The sequence below is a fragment of the Crinia signifera genome, chromosome 3 (assembly GCF_055691185.1).
Source record: "Crinia signifera chromosome 3, ASM5569118v1, whole genome shotgun sequence".
In the NCBI taxonomy this organism is placed as follows: Eukaryota; Metazoa; Chordata; class Amphibia; order Anura; family Myobatrachidae; genus Crinia; species Crinia signifera.
Genome location: NC_139219.1, coordinates 340044243 through 340066867, shown reverse-complemented (window position 1 = coordinate 340066867; position 22625 = coordinate 340044243). Strand labels below are relative to the sequence as shown.

General features: G+C 50.7%; 1 protein-coding gene across 1 annotated transcript in view; it reads left to right on the top strand.

Annotated features, from left to right (window-relative positions):
- Positions 1–22625, top strand: part of GTF3C2 (general transcription factor IIIC subunit 2) — a 108147-nt gene that overhangs the window by 48905 nt on the left and 36617 nt on the right. Inside the window, 1 exon segment of the mRNA XM_083178975.1 lies at positions 15393–15418. Within this exon segment, the coding sequence (XP_083035101.1) occupies positions 15393–15418 (26 nt within the window).

Here is a 22625-nt window from a genome sequence, read left to right as displayed (position 1 = left end):
TGAGGCGGGGGATCAGCCTGTTATAGCTCTGGTGAGTGAGGCGGGGGACCAGCCTGTTATAGCTCTGGTGAGGCAGGGGATCAGCCTGTTATAGCTCTGGTGAGGCGGGGGACCAGCCTGTTATAGCTCTGTTGAGTGAGGCGGGGGATCAGCCTGTTATAGCTCTGGTGAGGTGGGGGACCAGCCTGTTATAGCTCTGAGTGAGGCGGGGGATCAGCCTGTTATAGCTCTGGTGAGGCGGGGGACCAGCCTGTTATAGCTCTGGTTAGGTGGGGGACCAGCCTGTTATAGCTCTGGTGAGTGAGGCGGGAGATCAGCCTGTTATAGCTCTGGTGAGTGAGGCGGGGGGACCAGCCTGTTATAGCTCTGTTGAGTGAGGCGGGGGATCAGCCTGTTATAGCTCTGGTGAGGCGGGGGACCAGCCTGTTATAGCTCTGGTGAGGTGGGGGACCAGCCTGTTATAGCTCTGGTGAGTGAGGCGGGAGATCAGCCTGTTATAGCTCTGGTGAGTGAGGCGGGAGATCAGCCTGTTATAGCTCTGGTGAGTGAGGCGGGGGATCAGCCTGTTATAGCTCTGGTGAGTGAGGCGGGAGATCAGCCTGTTATAGCTCTGGTGAGTGAGGCGGGGGACCAGCCTGTTATAGTTCTGGTAAGGCGGGGGATCAGCCTGTTATAGCTCTGGTGAGTGAGGCGGGGGATCAGCCTGTTATAGCTCTGGTGAGTGAGGCGGGGGACCAGCCTGTTATAGCTCTGTTGAGTGAGGTGGGGGATCAGCCTGTTATAGCTCTGTTGAGTGAGGTGGGGGATCAGCCTGTTATAGCTCTGGTGAGGCGGGGGACCAGCCTGTTATAGCTCTGGTGAGGCGGGGGATCAGCCTGTTATAGCTCTGGTGAGGCGGGGGATCAGCCTGTTATAGCTCTGGTGAGGCGGGGGATCAGCCTGTTATAGCTCTGGTGAGGAGGGGGACCAGCCTGTTATAGCTATGGTGAGTGAGGCGGGGGACCAGCCTGTTATAGCTCTGGTGAGGGAGGCGGGGGATCAGCCTGTTATAGCTCTGGTGAGGCGGGGGACCAGCCTGTTATAGCTCTGGTGAGTGAGGCGGGGGACCAGCCTGTTATAGCTCTGGTGAGTGAGGCGGGGGACCAGCCTGTTATAGCTCTGGTGAGGAGGGGGATCAGCCTGTTATAGCTCTGGTGAGTGAGGCGGGGGACCAGCCTGTTATAGCTCTGGGGGGGGGGGGGAGAAAATCAGCCTGTTGCTGTGCGCCTGGGCCCCGGAGGGGTTGCTGTGCGGGCTGGGCCCCGGGCCCCGGAGGGGTTGCTGTGCGGGCTGGGTTTTGAGGGGTTGCTGTGCGGGCTGGGCCCAGGGCACTGAGGGGTTACTGTGCGGGCTGGGCCCCGGGCACTGAGGGGTTACTGTGCGGGCTGGGCCCCGGGCACTGAGGGGTTACTGTTCGGGCTGGGCCCCGGGCACTGAGGGGTTACTGTGCGGGCTGGGCCCCGGGCACTGAGGGGTTACTGTGCGGGCTGGGCCCCGGGCACTGAGGGGTTACTGTGCGGGCTGGGCCCCGGGCACTGAGGGGTTACTGTGCGGGCTGGGCCCCGGGCACTGATGGGTTACTGTGCGGGCTGGGCCCCGGGCACTGATGGATTACTGTGCGGCTGGGCCCCGGGCACTGAGGGGTTACTGTGCGACTGGGCCCTGGTTACTGTGAGGGCTGGGCCCCGGGCACTGAGGGGTTACTGTGCGGCTGGGCCCTGGTTACTGTGCGGCTGGGCCCCGGGCACTGATGGGTTACTGTGCGGCTGGGCCCCGGGCACTGAGGGGTTACTGTGCGGCTGGGCCCTGGTTACTGTGAGGGCTGGGCCCCGGGCACTGAGGGGTTACTGTGCGGCTGGGCCCTGGTTACTGTGCGGCTGGGCCCCGGGCACTGATGGGTTACTGTGCGGCTGGGCCCCGGGCACTGAGGGGTTACTGTGCGGCTGGGCCCTGGTTACTGTGCGGCTGGGCCCCAGGCACTGAGGGGTTACTGTGCGGGCTGGGCCCCGGGCACTGATGGGTTACTGTGCGGCTGGGCCCCGGGCACTGAGGGGTCACTGGGCCCCGGGCACTGAGGGGTCACTGGGCCCCGGGCACTGAGGGGTTTCTGTGCGGCTGGGCCCCGGGCACTGAGGGGTTACTGTGCGGCTGGGCCCCGGGCACTGAGGGGTTACTGTGCGGCTGGGCCCCGGGTACTGAGGGGTTACTGTGCGGCTGGGCCCCGGGCACTGAGGGGTTACTGTGCGGCCGGGTCCGGGTTACTGTGCGGCTGGGCCCCGGGCACTGAGGGGTTACTGTGCGGCTGGGCCCCGGGCACTGAGGGGTTACTGTGCGGCTGGGCCCCGGGCACTGAGGGGTTACTGTGCGGCTGGGCCCCGGGCACTGAGGGGTTACTGTGCGGCTGGGCCCTGGTTACTGTGAGGGCTGGGCCCCGGGCACTGAGGGGTTACTGTGCGGCTGGGCCCTGGTTACTGTGCGGCTGGGCCCCGGGCACTGATGGGTTACTGTGCGGCTGGGCCCCGGGCACTGAGGGGTTACTGTGCGGCTGGGCCCTGGTTACTGTGCGGCTGGGCCCCAGGCACTGAGGGGTTACTGTGCGGGCTGGGCCCCGGGCACTGATGGGTTACTGTGCGGCTGGGCCCCGGGCACTGAGGGGTCACTGGGCCCCGGGCACTGAGGGGTCACTGGGCCCCGGGCACTGAGGGGTTTCTGTGCGGCTGGGCCCCGGGCACTGAGGGGTTACTGTGCGGCTGGGCCCCGGGCACTGAGGGGTTACTGTGCGGCTGGGCCCCGGGCACTGAGGGGTTCCTGTGCGGCCGGGTCCGGGTTACTGTGCGGCTGGGCCCCGGGCACTGAGGGGTTACTGTGCGGCTGGGCCCCGGGCACTGAGGGGTTACTGTGCGGCTGGGCCCCGGGCACTGAGGGGTTACTGTGCGGCTGGGCCCCGGGCTACTGTGCGGCTGGGCCCCGGGCACTGAGGGGTTACTGTGCGGCTGGGCCCCGGGCACTGAGGGGTTACTGTGCGGCTGGGCCCCGGGCACTGAGGGGTTACTGTGCGGCTGGGCCCCGGGCACTGAGGGGTTACTGTGCGGCTGGGCCCCGGGCACTGAGGGGTTACTGTGCGGCTGGGCCCCGGGCACTGAGGGGTTACTGTGCGGCTGGGCCCCGGGCACTGAGGGGTTACTGTGCGGCTGGGCTCTGCTGTGTGCAGTGAAGTGTGCTGTCTCCTGTAGATAGTCTGCAGTCTGGGTGTAAAGCTGATGGATGGTCTTGTCTTTGAGGATTCCCTGGGGAGCACTTGAGCTGTTACATTGAGTGGTCATTACTAATCCACTAATCTCCTATTATCTACCCCAAGACCTCAGCAGCTGGGTCCCCCCTGCCCGGCTCTGGATGGTTGATCCTGTGCATCCCCCTCCTGCCTTCCTGTACTTCATAATAGAGATCCCTCAGTATTATACGTGACCCAGTCTGCTCCTGGCAGTATATGTACAGTATGGGGAACCAGGAGATCTGTCTGTATTATACGTGACCCAGTCTGCTCCCGGCAGTATATGTACAGTATGGGGAACCAGGAGATCTGTCTGTATTATACGTGACCCAGTCTGCTCCTGGCAGTATATGTACAGTATGGGGAACCAGGAGATCTGTCTGTATTATACGTGACCCAGTCTGCTCCCGGCAGTATATGTACAGTATGGGGAACCAGGAGATTTGTCTGTATTATACGTGAGCCAGTCTGCTCCCGGCAGTATATGTACAGTATGGGGAACCAGGAGATCTGTCTGTATTATACGTGACCCAGTCTGCTCCCGGCAGTATATGTACAGTATGGGGAACCAGGAGATCTGTCTGTATTATACGTGACCCAGTCTGTTCCCGGCAGTATATGTACAGTATGGGGAACCAGGAGATCTGTCTGTATTATACGTGACCCAGTCTGCTCCCGGCAGTATATGTACAGTATGGGGAACCAGGAGATCTGTCTGTATTATACGTGACCCAGTCTGCTCCTGGCAGTATATGTACAGTATGGGGAACCAGGAGATCTGTCTGTATTATACGTGACCCAGTCTGCTCCTGGCAGTATATGTACAGTATGGGGAACCAGGAGATCTGTCTGTATTATACGTGACCAGTGTCGGAACTTGTGAGTGGTTGGCCCAGGGGCAAAATTCAATTTGGGCCCCCCTCCTCCATTCCAACCCTAGTTCACAATATGCTGTGCACCAGTGGGTGGCAGCAGTGGGCCCCTTAATCCTCAGGGGCCCCGGTGCAATGCACCTGCTGCACCAATGGTAGTTCCGCCTCTGTACGTGACCCAGTCTGCTCCCAGCAGTATATGTACAGTATGGGGAACCAGGAGATCTGTCTGTATTATACGTGACCCAGTCTGCTCCCGGCAGTATATGTACAGTGTGGGGAACCAGGAGATCTGTCAGTATTATACGTGACCCAGTCTGCTCCCGGCAGTATATGTACAGTATGGGGAACCAGGAGATCTGTCTGTATTATACGTGACCCAGTCTGCTCCTGGCAGTATATGTACAGTGTGGGGAACCAGGAGATCTGTCTGTATTATACGTGACCCAGTCTGCTCCCGGCAGTATATGTACAGTATGGGGAACCAGGAGATCTGTCTGTATTATACGTGAGCCAGTCTGCTCCCGGCAGTATATGTACAGTGTGGGGAACCAGGAGATCTGTCTGTATTATACGTGAGCCAGTCTGCTCCCGGCAGTATATGTACAGTATGGGGAACCAGGAGATCTGTCTGTATTATACGTGACCCAGTCTGCTCCTGGCAGTATATGTACAGTGTGGGGAACCAGGAGATCTGTCTGTATTATACGTGACCCAGTCTGCTCCTGGCAGTATATGTACAGTGTGGGGAACCAGGAGATCTGTCTGTATTATACGTGACCCAGTCTGCTCCCGGCAGTATATGTACAGTATGGGGAACCAGGAGATCTGTCTGTATTATACGTGACCCAGTCTGCTCCCGGCAGTATATGTACAGTGTGGGGAACCAGGAGATCTGTCTGTATTATACGTGACCCAGTCTGCTCCCGGCAGTATATGTACAGTATGGGGAACCAGGAGATCTGTCTGTATTATACGTGACCCAGTCTGCTCCCGGCAGTATATGTACAGTATGGGGAACCAGGAGATCTGTCTGTATTATACGTGACCCAGTCTGCTCCTGGCAGTATATGTACAGTATGGGGAACCAGGAGATCTGTCTGTATTATACGTGAGCCAGTCTGCTCCCGGCAGTATATGTACAGTATGGGGAACCAGGAGATCTGTCTGTATTATACGTGAGCCAGTCTGCTCCCGGCAGTATATGTACAGTGTGAGGAACCAGGAGATCTGTCTGTATTATACGTGACCCAGTCTGCTCCCGGCAGTATATGTACAGTGTGGGGAACCAGGAGATCTGTCTGTATTATACGTGACCCAGTCTGCTCCCGGCAGTATATGTACAGTGTGGGGAACCAGGAGATCTGTCTGTATTATACGTGACCCAGTCTGCTCCCGGCAGTATATGTACAGTGTGGGGAACCAGGAGATCTGTCTGTATTATACGTGACCCAGTCTGCTCCCGGCAGTATATGTACAGTATGGGGAACCAGGAGATCTGTCTGTATTATACGTGACCCAGTCTGCTCCCGGCAGTATATGTACAGTATGGGGAACCAGGAGATCTGTCTGTTGTCACGAAATGGGTGTGTGGAATCAGTCGTGACTGGAGTGGTCAGATGGTGGATTGATGGAGTGGTGCGGATCTCAGGAAGAGAGGCGTGACCAGCCGGAGATGGGTTAACACAAACAGGTTTATTGAAGGAACTCATATAACAGATAATGTAACCAGGATCAATACTTCTTGATTGGACAAATAATAACTCGATGCAAGTCTCTGATAAATAACAAGTAACAAAAGATAGCAGTCCTTTGCAAAAATAAACAAGATGGCAGTCCGTTCAAAATAAACAAGATATGTGCCGGTAGTTCTGGGAGGATAAGGCAATGTTCAGGATTTGAGTTTAGAGAAAAGGATACCTGAAAATTGGACAATTGGATGACTGAAGATTGGACGATTGGATGACTGAAGATTGGACAATTGGATGACTGAAGATTGGACAATTGGATGACTGAAGATTGGACAATTGGATGACTGAAGATTGGACAATTGGATGACTGAAGATTGGATGGCTGGATGACTGAAGATTGGATGGCTGGATGACTGAAGATTGGATGGCTGGATGATTAAAGATTGGATGGTTGAATGATTGCAGATTGGATGGCTGGGATCATGATACAGCGGAATGACAGGATTACTGGAAGATTACAGCAGAGACGTAGCACACAATAGCTGGATGCAGCTTGTAGCAGGCAGGTCAGGAAACTGGTATCAGGACAGGGTAGCGACTTGGTGTTGACACAGGAACAGGTGACGGAGATAACAGAACTGAAATGGCTGACTTGGCATATAACAAATAACTGAAGAAAACCGAGTATAAACACAGGAACTAGATGAGCAGGAACTGGAGCAGGAATTGGACCATTTGTGGACCAGACCGGGAGTGCTGGACCAGCCGGACAAGCAGAGCCTCTGGGAGCTGAACGCTGAAGACTCACGCAGGGATTCCAGGAAGCAGGCTTGAACTGCACAGAACATCCAGCACATGCAGCAGGAAGACAAGTTGCTGAAGTCAGTTCTGCCTCTGTGAGCAGGATATTTATCCCCCCTGCCTTGTATTGATTGGAGGAAATGACAGAGGGCAATCTGCAATCTGAGGCAGGAATCCAGAATACTTCAGTCTGAACTAAACAGGTGAGCCACATGGAACAGGAGAGCAAAGGGTTACAGGTGATTCCAGCTTCTGCCAGGATTTCTATCAGGTGCAATCAATCAATGAACCAGCAATGCACAGACTGTCTGGCAGCATGAATGGAGTCAGACTGAGACACAGAGCAGAATCACCATACAGGTAAGCTTGACTAAGCAGATCTGTGACATTACCCCCTCCTTCAGGGTGGACTCCGGACACCTATGCCAGAACCTTCTTTGGAAGGGAGCTCAAGGTTAACGACGATGCTTCTTCTTTTTCTTAGATGAATGCTTTGATTTTTTTGAGGAAGGTGAAGCTTTAGGTTCTGCAAAACAGGCACCAGAGAGCACAGGACCTCCCAGGAAGGGAGTGGCATCATAATCAGAATCATACTCTGAATTTGAGTCTTGGTCTAAGGTCAGGATTGAAGACCTCTCAGTTGAATTGAAACTCCCTGAAGGACCACTGAGGTAGCATGAAGCGGAAGATCCAATACATATGGTGGGTATTGACAGGGCAGATTGCTTTTCAGAAGATGATCCTGGAGAATTGGACAGTCCAGAGGAACCAACACAATGGGTGGACATGGATGTGTACCCAATTCTAACGTCCATAGATTTGGGCATCAATAGACAATTTTTTGAAACCTTGGAGGTTCTAAGGCATTGTTGAGATGGCGCACAATCTTGGATGGATGGCAAAGAATGGTTGGTTTTGGCCACCGGATGACTTTTAACTGTAGTGGTGGAGGAATTCTTACAGGGAGTCTTTGAACCGAACCTTTCCACTACGGCCTTGGAGAAGGATGTCAGATCTCGAAGTCTGGAGTCGTTAGATTCATAAAGTGGACAAGCCCACTCCAAAGCTTCTCCTTTAAATGACAAAAACAGGTAACTGACGATGTTGGCTAGCGTGAGACCAGATGAAGGTTCGGTTTCCAATATAGACAAATATTGGTTCACCAGGGCTTCATAATGGACAAGATCCCCATCAAAATAGATGGGCGAATATTCTCTGCTTGAATCTTGAAATGGTTTTGATGGAATTGGGGCTTTGGAAGGCTTCAGCTGATCAAGAATCTTGGACTTTTTAGGAAAAACTGGAACCACGGAAGCCTCAGACACGGCGGGCACATTGAGTGTTTTGTGCATGGCAGACCCCTCGGATGCCTTGGGCAAGGCAGTCTGCACTGGGATAACTGGAACAACCTCAGGCCCGGAGGCCAGGGCAGGTGTGTCCTCAGGCCCGGAGGCCAGGGCAGGTGTGTCCTCAGGCCCGGAGGCCAGGGCAGGTGTGTCCTCAGGCACGGAGGCCAGGGCAGAGGTGTCCTCAGGCCCGGAGGTCAGGGCAGAGGTGTCCTCAGGCCCGGAGGCCAGGGCAGAGGTGTCCTCAGGCCCGGAGGCCAGGGCAGAGGTGTCCTCAGGCCCGGAGGCCAGGGCAGAAGTGTCCGACTCTCCTCCAGGGTCTCTGGTATACAGGACCCCCTCCTGGGACTGGACACTTGGAATTTCCCCCTTTTGGAGCTCGACACCTGGAATATCCCCCTTCTGGGACTGGACACCTGGATTCACCCCTACTTGGGACTGGACACTTGAAATCCCATTTTGGGGCTGGACACAGAAAGCCCTCTTCTGGGACTGGAGACAGTGAACCCCTTCTTGGGGCAGGAGACTTTGAACCCCCTCTTGGGGCAGGAGACTTTGAACCCCCTCTTGGGGCAGGAGACTTTGAACCCCCTCTTGGGGCAGGAGACTTTGAACCCCCTCTTGGGGCAGGAGACTTTGAACCCCCTCTTGGGGCAGGAGACTTTGAACCCCCTCTTGGGGCAGGAGACTTTGAACCCCCTCTTGGGGCAGGAGACTTTGAGCCCCCTCTTGGGGCAGGAGACTTTGAGCCCCCTCTTGGGGCTGGAGACTGAGAGCCCCCTCCTGGGGCTGGAGACTGAGAGCCCCCTCCTGGGGCTGGAGACTGAGAGCCCCCTCCTGGGGCTGGAGACTGAGAGCCCCCTCCTGGGGCTGGAGACTGAGAGCCCCCTCCTGGGGCTGGAGACTGAGAGCCCCCTCCTGGGGCTGGAGACTCTGGACCCCCTTCTGGGGCTGGATACAGCAGACCCCTTCTTGAGACTGGAGAGGCTGAACTCCCCTCTGGGGCTGAAAAGGCTGAACCCCCTCTTGGGGCTGGAGACGGGATACTCGTTCTGAATCTTTAGCACAAGATACCTCTGCTGGGGCTGCGGTATTGGACAACCCTCCTGAGGTTGATGAGACGGACACATGCTTTTGGGCAGAAAATCCTGAGACTCCACCTCCAGTAATGGATACAGGAACCTTCCCAGGAGCTCTGTGGACAGCAGTAAAACCGTGTTTGGCCAAGATGATCTTTGTTCTAGGGCCCCAAGTATTAACTCGGGTTTCTTTCTGAGCTGTAACGGGAGGAATCTCCCCATTTCTGGGCAGACGGAGAGAACAATCTTCTATGAAATGGTCTGAACCACCACAATAGAAGCACAGGTCTAGCTGCCTGCGCCGCTGACGTTCCTCCTCAGACAGCTGGGCTCGTGGTCTGCTTTGTGGTATGTCCTTACAAGGCTTATGAGAGGACTTCTCAGGAGTACTTGGAAGTGTAGTGGAAGTTCCTTTGCGCACAGTTCCACTGGAAAGGGGTACCAAAGAACTGTCCAATATGGCGGAGACTACAGAAAAAATTTTAGATGGTAATTCCTGTAGTTGATTCAGTAACTGGTGTAAAACCTTTAATGTCTCTGATTCTGGCTCTTTAAAGGTCCAAGCAGAACCAGATTGCAGATGGCAAAGTAACGGACTTATGACAGACCCACTGTCCGCAGAAGCCTCATCGTCCTCCTTTGGAGTAGCCAGGTAGTCAGGGGGTAGAGGTGAAGAGGCCAAATGACATGCGGCTGCAGATGTGACACGTGAGGATTCATTAGCCGGCAAGGATTGCTGCAGCTTGCAAGAACAACCAGATAAGTCTTGCCAGAACTTTGTGAGTAAGAACTGAAGATCAATCTGTCTCTCCATGCTGGTACTGTGATCTAGACAACCCACACTTCTCACACTCTGATCACTGACCAAGTCCATGGGACTTCAGCAAACTGTCACGAAATGGGTGTGTGGAATCAGTCGTGACTGGAGTGGTCAGATGGTGGATTGATGGAGTGGTGCGGATCTCAGGAAGAGAGGCGTGACCAGCCGGAGATGGGTTAACACAAACAGGTTTATTGAAGGAACTCATATAACAGATAATGTAACCAGGATCAATACTTCTTGATTGGACAAATAATAACTCGATGCAAGTCTCTGATAAATAACAAGTAACAAAAGATAGCAGTCCTTTGCAAAAATAAACAAGATGGCAGTCCGTTCAAAATAAACAAGATATGTGCCGGTAGTTCTGGGAGGATAAGGCAATGTTCAGGATTTGAGTTTAGAGAAAAGGATACCTGAAAATTGGACAATTGGATGACTGAAGATTGGACGATTGGATGACTGAAGATTGGACAATTGGATGACTGAAGATTGGACAATTGGATGACTGAAGATTGGACAATTGGATGACTGAAGATTGGACAATTGGATGACTGAAGATTGGATGGCTGGATGACTGAAGATTGGATGGCTGGATGACTGAAGATTGGATGGCTGGATGATTAAAGATTGGATGGTTGAATGATTGCAGATTGGATGGCTGGGATCATGATACAGCGGAATGACAGGATTACTGGAAGATTACAGCAGAGACGTAGCACACAATAGCTGGATGCAGCTTGTAGCAGGCAGGTCAGGAAACTGGTATCAGGACAGGGTAGCGACTTGGTGTTGACACAGGAACAGGTGACGGAGATAACAGAACTGAAATGGCTGACTTGGCATATAACAAATAACTGAAGAAAACCGAGTATAAACACAGGAACTAGATGAGCAGGAACTGGAGCAGGAATTGGACCATTTGTGGACCAGACCGGGAGTGCTGGACCAGCCGGACAAGCAGAGCCTCTGGGAGCTGAACGCTGAAGACTCACGCAGGGATTCCAGGAAGCAGGCTTGAACTGCACAGAACATCCAGCACATGCAGCAGGAAGACAAGTTGCTGAAGTCAGTTCTGCCTCTGTGAGCAGGATATTTATCCCCCCTGCCTTGTATTGATTGGAGGAAATGACAGAGGGCAATCTGCAATCTGAGGCAGGAATCCAGAATACTTCAGTCTGAACTAAACAGGTGAGCCACATGGAACAGGAGAGCAAAGGGTTACAGGTGATTCCAGCTTCTGCCAGGATTTCTATCAGGTGCAATCAATCAATGAACCAGCAATGCACAGACTGTCTGGCAGCATGAATGGAGTCAGACTGAGACACAGAGCAGAATCACCATACAGGTAAGCTTGACTAAGCAGATCTGTGACATCTGTATTATACGTGACCCAGTCTGCTCCCGGCAGTATATGTACAGTATGGGGAACCAGGAGATCTGTCTGTATTATACGTGACCCAGTCTGCTCCCGGCAGTATATGTACAGTATGGGGAACCAGGAGATCTGTCTGTATTATACGTGACCCAGTCTGCTCCCGGCAGTATATGTACAGTATGGGGAACCAGGAGATCTGTCTGTATTATACGTGACCCAGTCTGCTCCCGGCAGTATATGTATGGGGAACCAGAATATCCATCTATATTATACGTGACCCAGTCTGCTCCAGGCAGTATATGTATGGGGAACCAGGAGATCCGTCTGTATTATTATACGTGACCCAGTCTGCTCCTGGCAGTATATGTATTATTATACCAGTCGATCCGTCTGTATTATTATACGTGACCCAGTCTGCTCCCGGCAGTATATGTATTATTATACCAGTCGATCCGTCTGTATTATTATACGTGACCCAGTCTGCTCCTTGCAGTATATTTATGGGGAACCAGGAGATCTGTCTGTATTATTATACGTGACCCAGTCTGCTCCTGGCAGTATATGTATGGGGAACCAGGAGATCTGTCTGTATAACATGTGACCCAGTCTGCTCCTTGCAGCATATGTATGGGGAACCATGAGATCTGTCTGTATAATTACATGTGACCCAGTCTGCTCCTCGTAGTATATGTATGGGGAACCAGGAGATCTGTCTGTATTATACGTGACCCAGTCTGCTCCCGGCAGTATATGTACAGTATGGGGAACCAGGAGATCTGTCTGTATTATACGTGACCCAGTCTGCTCCCAGCAGTATATGTACAGTATGGGGAATCAGGAGATCTGTCTGTATTATACGTGACCCAGTCTGCTCCCGGCAGTATATGTACAGTATGGGGAACCAGGAGATCTGTCTGTATTATACGTGACCCAGTCTGCTCCCGGCAGTATATGTATTGGGAACCAGGAGATCTGTCTGTATTATTATACGTGACCCAGTCTGCTCCTGGCAGTATATGTACAGTATGGGGAACCAGGAGATCTGTCTGTATTATACGTGACCCAGTCTGCTCCCGGCAGTATATGTACAGTATGGGGAACCAGGAGATCTGTCTGTATTATACGTGACCCAGTCTGCTCCCGGCAGTATATGTACAGTATGGGGAACCAGGAGATCTGTCTGTATTATACGTGACCCAGTCTGCTCCCGGCAGTATATGTACAGTATGGGGAACCAGGAGATCTGTCTGTATTATACGTGACCCAGTCTGCTCCCGGCAGTATATGTACAGTATGGGGAACCAGGAGATCTGTCTGTATTATACGTGACCCAGTCTGCTCCCGGCAGTATATGTACAGTATGGGGAACCAGGAGATCTGTCTGTATTATACGTGACCCAGTCTGCTCCCGGCAGTATATGTACAGTATGGGGAACCAGGAGATCTGTCTGTATTATACGTGACCCAGTCTGCTCCCGGCAGTATATGTACAGTATGGGGAACCAGGAGATCTGTCTGTATTATACGTGACCCAGTCTGCTCCCGGCAGTATATGTACAGTATGGGGAACCAGGAGATCTGTCTGTATTATACGTGACCCAGTCTGCTCCCGGCAGTATATGTACAGTATGGGGAACCAGGAGATCTGTCTGTATTATACGTGACCCAGTCTGCTCCCGGCAGTATATGTACAGTATGGGGAACCAGGAGATCTGTCTGTATTATACGTGACCCAGTCTGCTCCCAGCAGTATATGTACAGTATGGGGAATCAGGAGATCTGTCTGTATTATACGTGACCCAGTCTGCTCCCGGCAGTATATGTACAGTATGGGGAACCAGGAGATCTGTCTGTATTATACGTGACCCAGTCTGCTCCCGGCAGTATATGTATTGGGAACCAGGAGATCTGTCTGTATTATTATACGTGACCCAGTCTGCTCCTGGCAGTATATTTATGGGGAACCAGGAGATCCGTCTGTATTATTATACGTGACCCAGTCTGCTCCTGGCAGTATATGTATGGGGAACCAGGATATCCATCTATATTATACGTGACCCAGTCTGCTCCTGGTAGTATATGTATGGGGAACCAGGATATCTATCTATATCATACGTGACCCAGTCTGCTCCTGGTAGTATATGTATGGGGAACCAGTTGATCCGTCTGTATTATTATACGTGACCCAGTCTGCTCCTGGCAGTATATGTATGGGGAACCAGGATATCCATCTATATTATACGTGACCCAGTCTGCTCCTGGCAGTATATGTATGGGGAACCAGGATATCCATCTATATTATACGTGACCCAGTCTGCTCCTGGCAGTATATGTATGGGGAACCAGGCGATCCGTCTGTAATATTATACGTGACCCAGTCTGCTCCTGGCAGTATATGTATGGGGAACCAGGAGATCTGTCTGTATTACATGTGACCCAGTCTGCTCCTGGCAGTATATGTATGAGGAACCAGGCGATCTGTCTGTAATATTATACGTGACCCAGTCTGCTCTTGGCAGTATATGTACGGGGAACCAGGCGATCCGTCTGTAATATTATACGTGACCCAGTCTGCTCCTGGCAGTATATGTACGGGGAACCAGGCGATCCGTCTGTAATATTATACATGACCCAGTCTGCTCCTGGCAGTATATGTATGAGGAACCAGGAGATCTGTCTGTATTATTATACGTGACCCAGTCTGCACCTGGCAGTATATGTATGAGGAACCAGGAGATCTGTCTGTATTATTATACGTGACCCAGTCTGCTCCTGGCAGTATATGTATGGGGAACCAAGGGATCCATCTGTATTATTATACGTGACCCAGTCTGCTCCTGGCAGTATATGTATGGGGAACCAGGAGATCCCTCTGTATTATACGTGACCCAGTCTGCTCCTGGCAGTATATGTATGGGGAACCAGGCGATCCGTCTATCATACGTGACCCACTCTGCTCGTGGCAGTATATGTATGGGGAACCAGGAGATATGTCTGTATTATTACATGTGACCCAGTCTGCTCCTGGCAGTATATGAATGTGGAACCAGGAGATCCCTCTGTATTATACGTGACCCAGTCTGCTCCTGGCAGTATATGTATGGATAACCAGGCGATCTGTCTGTTTTATTATACGTGACCCAGTCTGCTCCTGGCAGTATATCCTTCCCAACTCCTCCTCCTCCTTCCCAACTCTGTATCCTCCTCCTTCTCCTCAACTCTGTATCCTTCTCCTCCTCAACTCTGTATCCTTTTCCTTTTCAACTCTGTATCCCCCTCCTCCTCCACAACAACTCTGTATCCTTCTCATCCTCCACAACTCTGTATCCTTCTCATCCTCCACAAATTTGTATCCTTCTCATCCTCCACAACTCTGTATCCTTTTCATCCTCCACAACTCTGTATCCTTTTCATCCTCCACAATTCTGTATCCTTTTCATCCTCCACAACTCTGTATCCTTCTCATCCTCCACAACTCTGTATCCTTCTCATCCTCCACAACTTTGTATCCTTCTCATCCTCCACAACTCTGTATCCTTTTCATCCTCCACAATTCTGTATCCTTTTCATTCTCCACAACTCTATATACTTCTCATCCTCCACAACTCTGTATCCTTCTCATCCTCCACAACTCTGTATCCTTCTCATCCTCCACAACTCTGTATCCTTCTCCTCTTCCTCAACTCTGTATCCTCCTCCTTCCCACGCTGTATCCTTCTCCTCCTTCCCAACTCTGTATCCTTCTCTTCCTCCTTCCCAACTCTGTATCCTCCTCCTCCACTCTGTCGTCTCCTCCTCCTCCTCCTCCTCCTCCTCCTCAACTCTGTATCCTTCTCCCCCCTCCTCTACTCTGTATCCTTCTCTTACTCCCCAACTCTGTATCCTCCATCCTCCTCTTCATCCTCCTCCTCTTCATCCTCCTCTTCTTTTTTTCTTTTTTTTTTTTTTCTTTTTCTTTTTCTTTTTTTTCTTCTTTTTCTCCTTAGTTAGCGGTCAGTTAGACGCCCTAGAGATGACCGTTAAAACATATTGTTGATGAATTTAAATGGTGCTTTCTGTTATAAATGGTAAAATTTATTTTTATATTCTCCACAGATACCTCTGGGCTGACGATATGTAAGGTAAGTACCACATCCTCACACGCTGTACCTGCATACAGAGAATAATACCCCCCACACACACGCTGTACCTGTATATAGAGAATAATACCCCTCACACACGCTGTACCTGTATATAGAGGATAATACCCCACACACACGCTGTACCTGTATATAGGGGATAATACCCCTCACACACGCTGTACCTGTATATAGAGGATAATACCCCTCACACGCGCTGTACCTGCATACAGAGAATAATACCCCCCACACACACGCTGTACCTGTATATAGAGGATAATACCCCCTCACACGCGCTGTACCTGTATATAGAGGAGAATACCCCTCACACGCTCTATACCTTTATATAGAGGATAATACCCCTCACACACGCTGTACCTGTATATAGAGGATAATACCCCTCACACGCGCTGTACCTGTATATAGAGGATAATACCCCTCACACACGCTGTACCTGTATATAGAGAATAAAACCCCCCACACACACGCTGTACCTGTATATAGAGAATAATACCCCTCACACACGCTGTACCTGTATATAGAGGATAATACCCCTCACACGCGCTGTACCTGTATATAGAGAATAAAACCCCCCACACACACGCTGTACCTGTATATAGAGAATAATACCCCTCACACACGCTGTACCTGTATATAGAGGATAATACCCCTCACACGCGCTGTACCTGTATATAGAGGATAATACCCCTCACACACGCGCTGTACCTGTATATAGAGGATAATACCCCTCACACGCGCTGTACCTGTATATAGAGGATAATACCCCTCACACGCTGTACCTGTATATAGAGAATAATACCCCTCACACACACGCTGTACCTGTATATAGAGGATAATACCCCACACACACGCTGTACCTGTATACAGAGGATAATACCCCTCACACACGCGCTGTACCTGTATACAGAGGATAATACCCCTCACAAGCGCTGTACCTGTATATAGAGGATAATACCCCTCACACGCGCTGTACCTGTATATAGAGGAGAATACCCCTCACACGCGCGCTGTACCTGTATATAGAGGATAATACCCCTCACACTCGCTGTACCTGTATACAGAGGATAATACCCCTCACACGCGCTGTACCTGTATATAGAGAATAAAACCCCCCACACACACGCTGTACCTGTATATAGAGAATAATACCCCTCACACACGCTGTACCTGTATATAGAGGATAATACCCCTCACACGCGCTGTACCTGTATATAGAGGATAATACCCCTCACACGCGCTGTACCTGTATATAGAGGATAATACCCCTCACACACGCTGTACCTGTATACAGAGGATAATACCCCTCACACGCGCTGTACCTGTATATAGAGGAGAATACCCCTCACACGCGCTGTACCTGTATATAGAGGAGAATACCCCTCACACGCGCTGTACCTGTATATAGAGGATAATACCCCTCACACGCGCTGTACCTGTATATAGAGGATAATACCCCTCACACGCGCTGTACCTGTATATAGAGGATAATACCCCTCACACTCGCTGTACCTGTATATAGAGGATAATACCCCCTCACACGCGCTGTACCTGTATATAGAGGATAATACCCCTCACACACGCTGTACCTGTATATAGAGGATAATACCCCCTCACACGCGCTGTACCTGTATATAGGGGATAATACCCCTCACACGCTGTACCTGTATATAGAGGATAATACCCCTCACACGCGCTGTACCTGTATATAGGGGATAATACCCCTCACACGCTGTACCTGTATATAGAGGATAATACCCCTCACACGCGCTGTACCTGTATATAGAGGATAATACCCCTCACACGCGCTGTACCTGCATACAGAGAATAATACCTCTCACACACGCTGTACCTGTATATAGGGGATAATACCCCTCACACACGCTGTACCTGTATATAGAGGATAATACCCCCTCACACGCGCTGTACCTGTATATAGGGGATAATACCCCTCACACACGCTGTACCTGTATATAGAGGATAATACCCCTCACACGCGCTGTACCTGTATATAGAGGATAATACCCCCTCACACGCGCTGTACCTGTATATAGGGGATAATACCCCTCACACACGCTGTACCTGTATATAGAGGATAATACCCCCTCACACGCGCTGTACCTGTATATAGGGGATAATACCCCTCACACGCTGTACCTGTATATAGAGGATAATACCCCTCACACGTGCTGTACCTGTATATAGGGGATAATACCCCTCACACGCTGTACCTGTATATAGAGGATAATACCCCTCACACGCGCTGTACCTGTATATAGAGGATAATACCCCTCACACACACGCTGTACCTGTATATAGAGGATAATACCCCTCACACGCGCTGTACCTGTATATAGAGGATAATACCCCCTCACACACGCGCTGTACCTGTATATAGAGGAGAATACCCCTCACACACACGCTGTACCTGTATATAGAGGATAATACCCCTCACACGCGCTGTACCTGTATATAGAGGATAATACCCCTCACACACGCTGTACCTGTATATAGAGGATAATACCCCTCACACGCGCTGTACCTGTATATAGAGGATAATACCCCTCACACGCGCTGTACCTGTATATAGAGGATAATACCCCTCACACGCGCTGTACCTGTATATAGAGGATAATACCCCTCACACGCGCTGTACCTGTATATAGAGGAGAATACCCCTCACACGCGCTGTACCTGTATATAGAGGATAATACCCCTCACACACGCTGTACCTGTATACAGAGGATAATACCCCACACACACGATGTACCTGTATATAGAGGATAATACCCCTCACACGCGCTGTACCTGTATACAGAGGATAATACCCCTCACACACGCTGTACCTGTATATAGAGGATAATACCCCTCACACACGCGCTGTACCTGTATATAGAGGATAATACCCCTCACACACGCGCTGTACCTGTATATAGAGGATAATACCCCTCACACACGCGCTGTACCTGTATATAGAGGATAATACCCCTCACACGCGCTGTACCTGTATATAGAGGATAATACCCCTCACACACGCGCTGTACCTGTATATAGAGGATAATACCCCTCACACACGCGCTGTACCTGTATATAGAGGATAATACCCCTCACACGCGCTGTACCTGTATACAGAGGATAATACCCCTCACACGCGCTGTACCTGTATATAGAGGAGAATACCCCTCACACGCGCTGTACCTGTATATAGAGGATAATACCCCCTCACACGCGCTGTACCTGTATATAGAGGATAATACCCCTCACACGCGCTGTACCTGTATATAGAGGATAATACCCCTCACACGCGCTGTACCTGTATATAGAGGATAATACCCCTCACACGCGCTGTACCTGTATATAGAGGATAATACCCCTCACACGCGCTGTACCTGTATACAGAGGATAATACCCCTCACACGCGCTGTACCTGTATATAGAGGAGAATACCCCTCACACGCGCTGTACCTGTATATAGAGGATAATACCCCCTCACACACGCGCTGTACCTGTATATAGAGGAGAATACCCCTCACACGCGCTGTACCTGTATATAGAGGATAATACCCCCTCACACGCGCTGTACCTGTATATAGAGGATAATACCCCTCACACGCGCTGTACCTGTATATAGGGGATAATACCCCTCACACACGCTGTACCTGTATATAGAGGATAATACCCCTCACACGCGCTGTACCTGTATACAGAGGATAATACCCCTCACACGCGCTGTACCTGTATACAGAGGATAATACCCCTCACACGCGCTGTACCTGTATACAGAGGATAATACCCCTCACACGCTGTACCTGTATATAGAGGATAATACCCCTCACACGCTGTACCTGTATATAGAGGATAATACCCCTCACACGCGCTGTACCTGTATATAGAGGATAATACCCCTCACACGCGCTGTACCTGTATATAGAGGATAATACCCCTCACACGCGCTGTACCTGTATATAGAGGATAATACCCCTCACACACGCGCTGTACCTGTATATAGAGGATAATACCCCTCACACACGCTGTACCTGTATATAGAGGATAATACCCCTCACACGCGCTGTACCTGTATATAGAGGATAATACCCCTCACACGCGCTGTACCTGTATATAGAGAATAATACCCCTCACACGCGCTGTACCTGTATATAGAGGATAATACCCCTCACACACGCGCTGTACCTGTATATAGAGAATAATACCCCTCACACGCGCTGTACCTGTATATAGAGGATAATACCCCTCACACGCGCTGTACCTGTATATAGAGGATAATACCCCTCACACGCTGTACCTGTATATAGAGGATAATACCCCTCACACTCGCTGTACCTGTATATAGAGGATAATACCCCTCACACTCGCTGTACCTGTATATAGAGGATAATACCCCTCACACACGCTGTACCTGTATATAGAGGATAATACCCCTCACACGCGCTGTACCTGTATATAGAGGATAATACCCCTCACACGCGCTGTACCTGTATATAGAGGATAATACCCCTCACACACGCTGTACCTGTATATAGAGGATAATACCCCTCACACTCGCTGTACCTGTATACAGAGGATAATACCCCTCACACACGCGCTGTACCTCTATATACGCGCTGTACCTGTATATAGAGGATAATACCCCACACACACGCTGTACCTGTATATAGAGGATAATACCCCTCACACGCGCTGTACCTGTATACAGAGGATAATACCCCTCACACGCGCTGTACCTGTATACAGAGGATAATACCCCTCACACACGCGCTGTACCTGTATACAGAGGATAATACCCCTCACACGCGCTGTACCTGTATACAGAGGATAATACCCCTCACACGCTGTACCTGTATATAGAGGATAATACCCCTCACACGCTGTACCTGTATATAGAGGATAATACCCCTCACACTCGCTGTACCTGTATATAGAGGATAATACCCCTCACACACGCTGTACCTGTATATAGAGGATAATACCCCTCACACACGCTGTACCTGTATATAGAGGATAATACCCCTCACACGCGCTGTACCTGTATATAGAGGATAATACCCCTCACACGCGCTGTACCTGTATATAGAGGATAATACCCCTCACACGCGCTGTACCTGTATATAGAGGAGAATACCCCTCACACACGCTGTACCTGTATATAGAGGATAATACCCCTCACACTCGCTGTACCTGTATACAGAGGATAATACCCCTCACACACGCGCTGTACCTCTATATACACGCTGTACCTGTATATAGAGGATAATACCCCTCACACGCGCTGTACCTGTATATAGAGGATAATACCCCACACACACGCTGTACCTGTATATAGAGGATAATACCCCTCACACGCGCTGTACCTGTATATAGAGGATAATACCCCTCACACACGCGCTGTACCTCTATATACGCGCTGTACCTGTATATAGAGGAGAATACCCCTCACACGCGCTGTACCTGTATACAGAGGATAATACCCCTCACACACGCGCTGTACCTGTATACAGAGGATAATACCCCTCACACGCGCTGTACCTGTATATAGAGGATAATACCCCTCACACGCGCTGTACCTGTATACAGAGGATAATACCCCACACACACGCTGTACCTGTTTATAGAGGATAATACCCCCTCACACACGCGCTGTACCTGTATATAGAGGATAATACCCCTCACACGTGCTGTACCTGTATATAGAGGATAATACCCCTCACACGCGCTGTACCTGTATATAGAGGATAATACCCCCTCACACGCGCTGTACCTGTATATAGAGGATAATACCCCTCACACACGCTGTACCTGTATATAGAGGATAATACCCCTCACACGCGCTGTACCTGTATATAGAGGATAATACCCCACACACACGCTGTACCTGTATATAGGGGATAATACCCCTCACACACGTGCTGTACCTGTATACAGAGGATAATACCCCTCACACACGCGCTGTACCTGTATACAGAGGATAATACCCCTCACACGCGCTGTACCTGTATATAGAGGATAATACCCCTCACACGCGCTGTACCTGTATATAGAGGATAATACCCCTCACACGCGCTGTACCTGTATATAGAGGATAATACCCCTCACACGCGCTGTACCTGTATATAGAGGATAATACCCCTCACACACGCGCTGTACCTGTATATAGAGGATAATACCGCTCACACGCTGTACCTGTATATAGAGGATAATACCCCTCACACGCGCTGTACCTGTATATAGAGGATAATACCCCTCACACGCGCTGTACCTGTATATAGAGGATAATACCCCTCACACACGCGCTGTACCTGTATATAGAGGATAATACCCCTCACACACGCTGTACCTGTATATAGAGGATAATACCCCTCACACGCGCTGTACCTGTATATAGAGGATAATACCCCTCACACGCGCTGTACCTGTATATAGAGGATAATACCCCTCACACACGCGCTGTACCTGTATATAGAGGATAATACCCCTCACACGCGCTGTACCTGTATATAGAGGATAATACCCCTCACACGCGCTGTACCTGTATACAGAGGATAATACCCCTCACACACGCGCTGTACCTGTATATAGAGGATATTACCCCTCACACGCGCTGTACCTGTATATAGAGGATAATACCCCTCACACACGCTGTACCTGTATATAGTGGATAATTCCCCTCACACACGCGCTGTACCTGTATATAGAGGATAATACCCCTCACACGCGCTGTACCTGTATACAGAGGATAATACCCCTCACACGCGCTGTACCTGTATATAGAGGAGAATACCCCTCACACGCGCTGTACCTGTATATAGAGGATAATACCCCCTCACACGCGCTGTACCTGTATATAGAGGATAATACCCCTCACACGCGCTGTACCTGTATATAGAGGATAATACCCCTCACACGCGCTGTACCTGTATATAGAGGATAATACCCCTCACACGCGCTGTACCTGTATATAGAGGATAATACCCCTCACACGCGCTGTACCTGTATACAGAGGATAATACCCCTCACACGCGCTGTACCTGTATATAGAGGAGAATACCCCTCACACGCGCTGTACCTGTATATAGAGGATAATACCCCCTCACACACGCGCTGTACCTGTATATAGAGGAGAATACCCCTCACACGCGCTGTACCTGTATATAGAGGATAATACCCCCTCACACAC